Genomic DNA, 10,598 nt, shown 5'->3' with positions numbered 1-10,598 from the left:
ACAGAGTGCAAAAAGTTTTTCTTTAATTCTTTATTTTAGTTCTGAAAAACAGCTCAGACATAATATAGCAATCCGCGTATGATGTGTCTGTCTGTATATTCATCCATCTATAGACTAATACAAAACTTTGCTGAACAGATTTTTTTTTTTAAAAACCAGCCTAATCCATCAGCGTGTCTGTCTGTCTCTCTGTGAAAACGCTCTCTTACACGGCAGACCCTTATGATGAAGACTAACGCTGTGAATTTGCTCCGTGCTTTTCCTGTGCAGTGTGTGGCTGCACCAGGCTATCAGCGCCCCTACCACAGCATAGCGCAGGCCACTTTGCAGCGATACAGAGGTTAGTAGTAGGAGCAGGGATTAAAATGAAGCCTTCAAAAATGATTCCAGTAGGTTTTCTGGTAGCATTTTAACATGTACTCATATAAAAAAGAAACAAGAATCCCAGTTAAAAATAAGCATCACCATGTCCATGTGTTCATTTCCAAAGGCACTGTGCAAATGCTAACTATATATTTGTACATGATTTCAATTCAATAATATGAATTAGTGCTGGTACTAAAGAAATGACACCAGATAGAAATCTTCCTTGAAGATCTGGACGTTCTTGGCTTGTTTGGATTGGATTTTTTTTCAGTGAGGGAGCACACCCACAAGCTCCTCTAGCTCTGTCTGGGTTAGATCCCGCGGGGGTGTCAGATAGCGAGATTGAGCGGCGCTCTGCACAGATGGCTGGGGGAAGGGTAGCAGAGAGGCGGGGGGGGGGGAAGGGGGGGGGGTGACTCTCCTTATTGTCTTCTCCCTTGAAAACACCAGATGCTCTTTGTTGAAAAGCCTGCAGAGCTGATCTGTAATATTTTGATCACGCGGTCGCGATGCCTTCTTAACTCGGGCAGCTTGTACAGGCTGATCCTGGGGGAGATGTGTCTGTGTGATGTGTCTGTGTGATGGGAGTTGAGGAGCGTGTGTGTGTGTGTGTGTGTGTGTGTGTGTTACTCCCAGGATTCCCTAAGAAGCCGGTTTTACAGAATGTTCTCACACAATTATGTGAAGGCTTGGAGGGGGTTGCACGCACTGCTGCATTCTGTACAGTGCGAGACAACGCTGGCAATAAACAGCAACTCTGCAGCACCCATATGGTTAAAAAGTGTCAAAAACAGTCAGCAGTAACACCACCACCACCATGTGTAGGGCAATTTACAAACAGCAGTTAAACATAAGGTCTATTACAGATCTAAAGAGCATGGGAATTGAAATACTCCCGTCCTTTAATTCTGTATTAATCCCACTGGTGTTACATCCATGGGGGGGTGAATAACTGACACCCCTTAGTGACACACTGATGGACTGTGGTGGAGCAGGGTTAGCAGTGTGGGGTCCCTTGTGGCTCTTTCATTCCAATCCATGTTCTATTGAGCCCCGTGTTAAAGACCTGGCTGAACCACGGCTCGTGGCTGCTCAGGATCTGAGGACACACTTCATTTACTGTGTGTGATTTGATAGAATAATCTAAGGAGCACTGTGCACAGTGAATGAAGACTTCCTGGTCACCTTGTTATAAAATAACGTGCATGGATCAAAGCTAAGCCGTCTGGCCCCTATAATTCACTGCACAGTTCCTTATAAAAGTTTCCTATATTAAAAGCACAGTAAAGGTAGGCAAGCATAGTAAAGCACAGCGGGGTATGGTAAAGGACATTAATAAACACGGCACACCAGGGTAAACGATGCTGAAACTATAGTAAGACCATGGGAAAAGCATAGGGAAACTGTACAGGAAACACCTGTTTGATATTCTACTTTAGGGTTTGTTTGTTTTTTTAGCTTGAGCTAAATGTGTTACCCAATGAGAACAAGCCTGTCCGTGCTATCAGGGGAATGCGAGGCTCCTGTAACGTTTTATTACCTGAATAAGTGACCTGGCTCAATCTAGACTGATATGCAATGTATAGGCAATGTAAAGGTTACCAAAGCCTTATTGAACTCATTATGAATCATTAACTTCCTTGCCAGCTAATAACATTGCAACACACTTTCAACACTGTGACAATGCTCGGGAAAACCGGTTCCTTGTCAGCCTGCTATTAACTTGTTCCAAACTCCCAGACCTGTTTAACGTATGTCTTGATACACAGTGTGGTGCTGCTGCTGCTGCTTCTACACTGAGGTCACAGACCCTACAAGTGTCTGGAGCAGAGCTCTGGAAAACGGGCAGGTCTGCCAAACCTCCGAGCCGAGGAAACGTCACCAGCAGTCAGCGATGACACTCTCTTTCAAAAAGAGCGAATGATAGCTGTGTACCGAGGCCTAGTTCAGAGCATTGAGAGAGAGAGAGAGAGAGAGAGAGAGAGAGAGGAAAATCAATGATTAACCCCTTAATCTCTGTCTGTGATATCTCTGTGTTCTCCTCTTTGTCAATGGCCACCTTGCTCTGATGGTGTGCCAGGTATCTACAGAAGACATTAACCTCGCTCCTCTGGATAGCATTAGCATGATTAGAACTGATCTTCAGGTGTGCTGTGAATATATTATAGTCCTTTGCTTGCTGGTTTGCTTTAAGGATGTTTACCCACATATAAAAAAACAACAGTGCAGGGTTTGCTTTGCAGTCCCTCTCTGCTCCATTGTTCAGTCTGTGTTGTTCCTACAGGATGAACCCCAGTGCTGATCCCAGCAGCACTTAGGAAATAACACAGGAGTCCACCCATCCCAGACTGGCGGTCAGGTAGTGAAAGAGACAGGGAGGTGAAAGAGTTAATCCTGTTATCAGCTGTACCGATGGTCAACACATGACTGTAACAGCCATCACAAATCATCAACTCAGACTTCTTTCTAACAATAAACGAGACAGCCCTCTCAGGACTGTATCCTTTGGGATGGTACTGAGTTTAATGCATAAAGCTGGGTTTTACTATGACTAACCCTCCTCCCCTCAGGGCAGGGTTGAGACACTGACACACTCTGAATGAGTTTCAACACACAAAGAGTATTAATCCTGTCCCCTCTGCAGTTTAACCATACGTGTTCACCTGGGGTTAATATGAGTCACTTCACATTGTTTCTTCCCCACACCCCTTGCTTTAAAGATGACTTCTCTTGCATTCACGAAGACCGGCAGATCTGTGCTGCTATGACTACTACAGGTATAGCGGCCGTTCACAGAAAACCCAAAAGAAGGCGTAGACACCTTTTTTGTTCAGAAAAGTTGCAGTTTTTTTTGCTTCTGTACTGTCCACTCCGAAACACTCTCTACAGACCTTTTACATCAGGGTGGTATTGAAACGTACAGAACGGGTGCGATCACTGCGTTTAAACGGCAGGATCTCAACGTGGATGGGAGTGTGGCAGGGGGTTACACAACCATCTAAATGAACGACTTGAAGACTCTCTGGAGCACAGGGTTTGTTGGTTTCCACCTCCACACCCATGAAGAATCGAAGGAGTGGTCAGACACCATAATTCAAACACCTTGGAGCCTGGTCACCTTGCATCTGTCAGTCCTCTCCACTCCCAAACTACAAAACAACCAGACACCTTTAAAAACTCAATCACACGACCGAGTCAGTAAAACTAAACGCTAGACAGCCAAGACAAAAGTTTCACTGCAAAGCAGAGCTGTCAATGTCTCTCTCTGTGTATTGAGACAGTCCTGTTCAAATGCCTGCCTGGATAGTTTGTTTCGCTGATGCTGTAATTGGAGTCTGGGTCCCCCCCCCTCTGCAATATGAGAGAGGAAGTCAACTAGCAACCACGCCACAAGTTATTTCCCAGGTTTTATTTTTGAAGTCTTTTAGGGGCAATTATTGTTCTCTTTACTGGAAAGCAGTATTAAACAGTGATTGGGAAAACAATGCTGGGATGTGGAAACCGTTATGCATGACAGAACACTCACACAATAGTCTCAACAAGACAGAGGAAACTGGAACACGATGGACCACGTTTACCAGGCTTTCACTCCAGTCAAAGGGCACTGTTAAACAATGGGGAAAAAAAAAAGCTAAAGAAATCCCTACAAACTGTACACTGGTACAAGACTGGGGAACTGAAAAGCTTTATTGAAATCAGCCAGTTAAAGGGAAAAAAGTGTAGCAACTAGTTTAGAATTAGAACTGTTGCTTGAAAATCACAAACCCAAAATGAAGTGTTAATTGAAGACTCTTGTTACATACGAGTCCCATGAGCCCCACCCATGCTGTGCATTCTGTGTACTGTTAGACCCAGTTTAATCAACAGGAGTTCTACATAGCTCACCCACCCCCAAATACCTACAATCTGCACAACAGAGTATTCTTTAGTGCAGCACCTGCATTTATTGCAAAATTCGCAGTAAAAGGAAACATGCAAGGCTCAAGGTTTTTTTTTTCTTAATTTGTTTATTATCTTAATGACTTTTTTGCGTAAAAGTACAAAACTGTACATCTTTATCAATATATATGTACACAATCCATAAACAAGAAATGTACATTGGCTGAGGCAGGTTCATCTTCCAACCTTTACAATCCACAACAGTAAACAGATTAGGCTGCTCAACAGCCCATTTGGAAAGAAAGAAATACTACATTATCATTATTACACTCCAGCAATAGGATACAATGTGTCAGTTTGACGCTAATCAATTTACAATAAAACTACAACCTCACAGCTTATTCAAACAGGCAATGAACACTTTAAAAAAAACAGGGAATTCCATACGTGTCCAACAATCTGATCTGCAATCCAGTTTCAAACCCCCCCCCCTTTGGGAAGATGGACATTTAATAGAGTTGTTGAAACAACACAGTTCATGTTCACAGTATACATTTTCCACTTTTGCTGGATAGCAAGCTGTTAATACTACCCTTTAAAACACAGAAAGAAATAAAAGGGATGCTTTGTGTGCTAGAAATAGTGCAGAGGATTGTTTGAGTGGGTCATCAAGTTCTATTGCACAAAACCTTCTCTTGATAACCAGCAAAATGTTATAAAAAAAGTTACACGCAGCAAAACTCCAACAACTGTGGCTTACTTGCAGCAATACTTTACAGCTCTTAAAGAGGGGGATGGGAAAAAAAATTAAGTCATTTAGGCAGCAAGGCAAACAGGCATTTAGAACCAGTCTGCTGTTTGTTGACCTTACTACTGCAAACTAGAATTATGGGCCAGGTTACACATTTAAAAACTTTGGATCATTAATTGCACTTAAACTGTACTTTTTTGGTTTACACAGCAACTGTACTCCGTGTGACATATGGCACGTACAAATTATACTTGAGATTTTACAATTAAAAACCTGAGCTGCTGCAATATCCACAGTCCATGTGTTGTTGGAGTTCTGCATGTCGTTTTTTTTTTTTATTGCACCTTTCTATATAGAGAGGTTTCAACCAAGGAATCTAAAAACTCTCCATTTCAGGCTTGAGCCACTAGTTCAATCCCTCCCAGCCCAGGAAGATTTACTTTGCAGTGTTAAAAACTTTATATAATACAGAAGGCTAGTTTCAGCGTTTGCTAAATTGAGAACATACCAAATATTAATAAAAAAAAACAAAACACCAAACGCCTTGGCAGTGCAAGAGTGCAGGCTACTGTCAGAGTAACCCTTTTAAAAAAGAAAAGTTCAAGAAACTACATTTCAGCGTCTCTAAATGGAATAACCAGCCCCCCCCCCCTTCTCTGTTAAACACCCTCCATAGTTGGCTTGTGTATGTGCTGGTTCTGTTTCCTTTGTTGTGTTCAATTTAGCCAACCCACCAACAGGTGGAACAGTACAAACACCTTATAGATAAGCTGCAGAAACAGAAGAGATACAGGACCATCCCCTAATTCTTTCATGTCTCAAAAGAAATAAAAATCAAAAAGGAAAAAGGTAGCTGCTAAGTTAAATCGATAGATTTACCCCCACTCCTCCCTCGCTGGTGCACGAATTGCCTGTCTGATTAAACTAACACAACCCGGGGAAGCTCTAGCTAGAGACGGTCATCAGGTAGTTTTTAGGTGGGCTCCTACGGCCCATAAGGAGCTGCTGTTTGCACATCAGCATGGGGTTATAAGCGCTGGCGCTGCTGCTGGCGGAGGCGGCTGGCGCCTCGGTCTCGTACAGAACGCAGGTGGATCCGTCCTCGCCGATGCGGTAGGACACCTCGAAGGGGTCGATCCACAGGGTCAGCTCCTTCGGGAGGAGATGAAACAGCTGCTGGCTGCTCAGCCCGATCCGGCTGGCGGATTTGCCGATGAGCGGATCCATTTCGTGGTTAATCCTGATGCAGCGGTAGCCCGAACCCTTCTGGGGTCTGTCTGGGAACCAGTGCTGTTTGTAGTGATCTAAAAACAAAAAAAAAATGGGGGAAAAATAATGATGTTACTAACAGTAGGATTTTTCTGACACCAAGGCAGCCGACTCCGCAGCTGCACAAAAAGAAAATGACATTTGCTTAAATAAATGTTGATATACTTCAATGCCCCATACACCCAATCCATTATTTAGCATACGTGGAAGTCGCCTTGGATAAAGAGGCGTCTGCCAAATACCAAGTGTAAATCGTACTGACACGTACTCCACACGACCGAGATTAAAATCACTTGTTGCTCTAAGCAAGGAGGAAACTACCACATATTAAAGACTCATATCGACTGTTCAGTTACTAAAACTGAATTTAAAAAAAAAAAGCTATCAATAAAACATATTTCCAATGTAAGTACGGAAGTGAAATCCTAGGACAGCCACCACGAGCAAAACGCAACATGGCGGAACAAAGGGAAAACTTCGCTCGGGTTTGTAGTTACTTAACTAAAGTAATGTAATAAGTTACCCTCAGATACAACTTTCTAGAGCACCACTACACTGTACATGTACAATAAAGTGACATATAATAAATAAATACATTAATAAATAAACAGACGTGGCCTAGTCGTGCAGTGGGTTAAGTCATTCGCTTGATAAAGGTCTCCTTCGCTCCCCCCCTCCCGTCTTCACATCGCTATTTCTCGTCTCTGTTATAAATGCAGCTTCTTTCTTACCGGCTAACGCCTCCTGGAGAGACTTGCTGAATTTCTGGAGCTGCAGCTCCGTCAGGAAGCCTCTGGTTCTTAACAGGCTGGCGATGAACCCGGCGGCGGCTGTGGTTTCGGGCTCCATTTCCGCCTTGCCGTTAAAACACTGGGGATCCATTTTAAACGTCGTTTCTTCACGCCCTCGACACGTACAGGGATGATTAAATACGTCGTCCCGGGGGAGAGGAAAAACGAGCTCCTAAAAATATAGCTATTACCTTTGTTTAGGAAACTGTCGTTTCTTTATGCGAACTTGTTCAATATTTTTTGGTTTTTTTTTTTTTTTTTTTTTTCTAAAGTGCTATTTAGGTTTCGTTGTTTAAGTTTACAAAACCCTACCAAAAAAATAAATTTAAAAAAAACAAACAAAAAATAAAATAAATCCTGCCACTAAACGTACAGACTACAGCGTAAGGCAAGTAAAATAAAAGAGACGCTGCGCTCGCCTTTTATAGCCTCAGATCCACTCTGATTGACAATCTCAAATTACCAATAGCGCTGTGACTGCCCGCTATCGACCATGTAATTGGGTCCTAGCACGGGAAAAGGCGTGGTCACGAACATAACCGCTCTACGGGAGGGGGCGGGTATATGCAAATAGCCTGCCAACTGGAGAGATTGACGTCATGCCTCTGTGCTCGCTGTGACGCCTGTGCTGGGAATTTCTGTTCTTCATTCGGTTAAGATTTCGTATTCCGGTTTTGTATTTTTACACACACACACACACACAAAAGGTGAAACGGGAGTTTAAAACATTATAGCGGTCGATGAGAAAGATTGCCAAACAGAATGTAATGACAACACCGCCGTACGCCTACGATTAAAACAGTACCACAAATTAACTGCGTCCCCTGTTCGTTTTTAGTTTATAAAAAGCTATCCCACAGACAACGAATAATAAAAAACATTTCGCCTTCTCCTAATCTGTACTATCTTGCAAATCTTTAGTTTATATGCGCTTAATGTATTTAATTAGTAACGTTTAATTTCAGTTACACGTAGGGAGAGTTAAATTTGGGACCTTTGTTGGTGTTACCTTCCAAGGAAATACAAAACCCCACAAGCCTCCGGAAACCTCGAGTCTTTGTTAATCAAGCAAAACATTGTATTTAACAACTGATGCCCAAAAGGTGCCTTTCTGCCACGAAGCGCATATACCTTGTACACGAGGAACGCGGTTTTGTTTCGTGTGTAAATACAATCCTGAATATATCACTACTTGACGTACTTGTGGGGTACAAAGTAAGTAAAAGCCACGCGGTTGTGATGTTATAGTGAGCGTGTGTATTTATTTCACTTGCTTTAAGTTAAAAAGGTTGTCCCCGCAAAGTCTTACACATTTGATTTAACACTGGACACACTAACGGTGTTAACTTGTTTTACTCCATCAATGTTATCCACTGAGCTTTGAGCTAACAGAAAGCCCAGACTACATGCCTTCCACTTCGTCATTGTTTTTTCAGTCATAGATTCTTGTTACCCCAGAATACACACTGGGGGGGCCGAAACTGTGTTTGCAAAATTGTTGTCCCCCCCCCCCCCCCCCCATACAGACAGGACCTAGATTGATGGCTATTGTTAGTTTATCACTCAGGAGAGGGCTGTCTGGGTGATAGCTCATGAGTAGATCTCTCATGAGTAGATCTTTATCACGGTCTTAATGCTTCAAAGGCACGACACCCCAACATTTTTTGTGCTGTGTGTGTGTTTTATTTATTTATTTTTTGTACCATTTCCACACACAGTTTAGATATTAGCCGTTTGTATGATTCTAATCACAACAATCATTTTTAATTCACGTTAAAAACATTGGGAAAGTCATTGAAAAGTTGTATGTAGTTTTGCAGGTGTTGTTTCTCGACAAAGTTTCTGTTAGCGTGTCTAAATTTAGCAGTGTTGAATGCTAATCGAATCACGGTTCTGTGTTAATGGCCGTTTTTGTGTCCTGTGAAGGCTACTGTTTCTATAATTGTATTATAAATGTATCATTAATTCATATACATCTATACCCTATTATGAAGAGGGGTTGAGGCGGATATCCTGACATTAAAACAATGACAAAGTGGTTTTAGATGAGAGCACAGGAAAACCTGACGTCACAGGCGTCTGTAAAAGGAAAATACATCTATTTGCTGTGATCCGAGTTTATATTACTGTACGTATAATATCCGGTGTCATTTTCAATCACTTATTTAGCCCCGTGTTGTTGTTTTTTTCCCCTCTAAATAATTCTTGTAAAAGCTTCTGTCTGCTTGAACAGTTTTGAAACTTGAACAGTTTTGAAACATGAACAGTTTTGTTTTTCAGGATCCAAACAAAGGTGCAAGCTCAGGGATCAATGTTGTAAATATAGGGCCGCAATCAAGGCTACCTATTGCATTTAAAGTGTCTGCAAATTCAGATTAGAAGCTAGATGACAGATTCTGTCTGGCGCTTTGGCAGGTTTGAAAAGCAATCCCATCATGATCTATCAACAGTGCAATTCCGCCTCGATCTAGGATGAATAACAAAGCGGTTTATGAACGTTGCATTCCAGTTATTTATAAGGTGTGTTTTATAACATCAAGTCGAAAAGGACTTGCTAACAGTGAACATTAAAAACTTAACTCACCCATCCAAGTTTCTTTCATTATGTTTTATTATTGAAATAGATGCCTTTGTTAGGTCATTATATTTGTTATCTAATATGTTTTGTACACTAAATACAAACCGTAGAAGGTTACAAACCGCATTAAAAAAAACATTTTAAACCTTCTAAATTAAAAAAAATAAAGCCAGGTTGAGACAACCCCTCTGTTAAATAATCTTGCTCATGACAATGACCCAACCCCCTTGTCATTATATTATAAAATGTCGTTCTTTGTCCTGAAGTCTCGCGGTGTCAAAGGCTTGTGTAAACGATTCACCGCTGTATGTTCTTTCATCAGTGTTGTTGGCTGTCCTGTTTGTTTACATTCCCCCACATGTTGTTTTTCGCTGAAAGGGCACAAGCTGCTTGCAACAATTTGTGAGCCACATACAGACTCAGCTTGCACGGGTTCCAAGTTTATGAAAGGCTTATTCAAACCTTCTTATAGCAGGGCGACACAGGAAACACCTGCACTTGATATTCTCAGCGCTTGCTTACAAGGAAACAGCCTTTTTAAATACTGAACGTTTGTTTTACCTCGCACAGGGCACAACGCCTTTAACCCATTAAATACCAAATTAGACTTTTGCGGTTAACGGAATCAGAGTAAGTTATCATAATACTACAAAGAGAAAATGTAAATAACAGGTCGATGCCGGTTAGAACTGCTGCAAATGAACGTCACACAATGGATTAAACTACACACTCAGGGTCCAGGGAATTCAAATGAGAAACTTCAGAGGGAAAGTCAGCGCTATCAATAACATATCGTGGATGTAACGAGACGCCCATTCGCTTTGGATGCTGCGCAATAAGAGCTCATATTCAGTGCAGGAGGTTATTAAATATAATGGATACATTTTGAAGGAGGGGAGGATACATTCATTACATACACCTTTATCAGTCACTGGCCAAATCGTGTCAGTGTTTATACCTACAG

At 41.9% G+C, this 10,598-nt stretch overlaps 1 protein-coding gene across 1 annotated transcript; it reads right to left on the bottom strand.

Annotated features, from left to right (window-relative positions):
- Positions 1-4,353: 4,353 nt before the first annotated feature.
- Positions 4,354-7,463, bottom strand: LOC117426472 (protein BTG2). The gene is made up of 2 exons (XM_034044063.3): positions 6,997-7,463; positions 4,354-6,300 (listed from the first exon to the last, which is right to left on the bottom strand). The coding sequence occupies exons 1-2, from the start codon at positions 7,145-7,147 to the stop codon at positions 5,942-5,944; spliced, it is 510 nt and encodes a 169-aa protein (XP_033899954.1). The 5' UTR covers positions 7,148-7,463; the 3' UTR covers positions 4,354-5,941.
- Between the last annotated feature and the right edge of the window lie 3,135 nt (positions 7,464-10,598).

The sequence above is a fragment of the Acipenser ruthenus genome, chromosome 29 (genome assembly GCF_902713425.1).
Source record: "Acipenser ruthenus chromosome 29, fAciRut3.2 maternal haplotype, whole genome shotgun sequence".
NCBI lineage: Eukaryota > Metazoa > Chordata > Actinopteri > Acipenseriformes > Acipenseridae > Acipenser > Acipenser ruthenus.
This window is presented reverse-complemented; position numbering and strand designations above follow the sequence as displayed.

Bases quoted from the DNA above. Each gene is read 5' to 3' on its own strand.
- LOC117426472 (XM_034044063.3), bottom strand. From the start codon at position 7,147: ATGGATCCCCAGTGTTTTAACGGCAAGGCGGAAATGGAGCCCGAAACC. The intron at 6,301-6,996 runs GTAAGAAAGAAG...TTTTGTTTTTAG, and splicing joins TCTCCAGGAGGCGTTAGCCG to ATCACTACAAACAGCACTGG.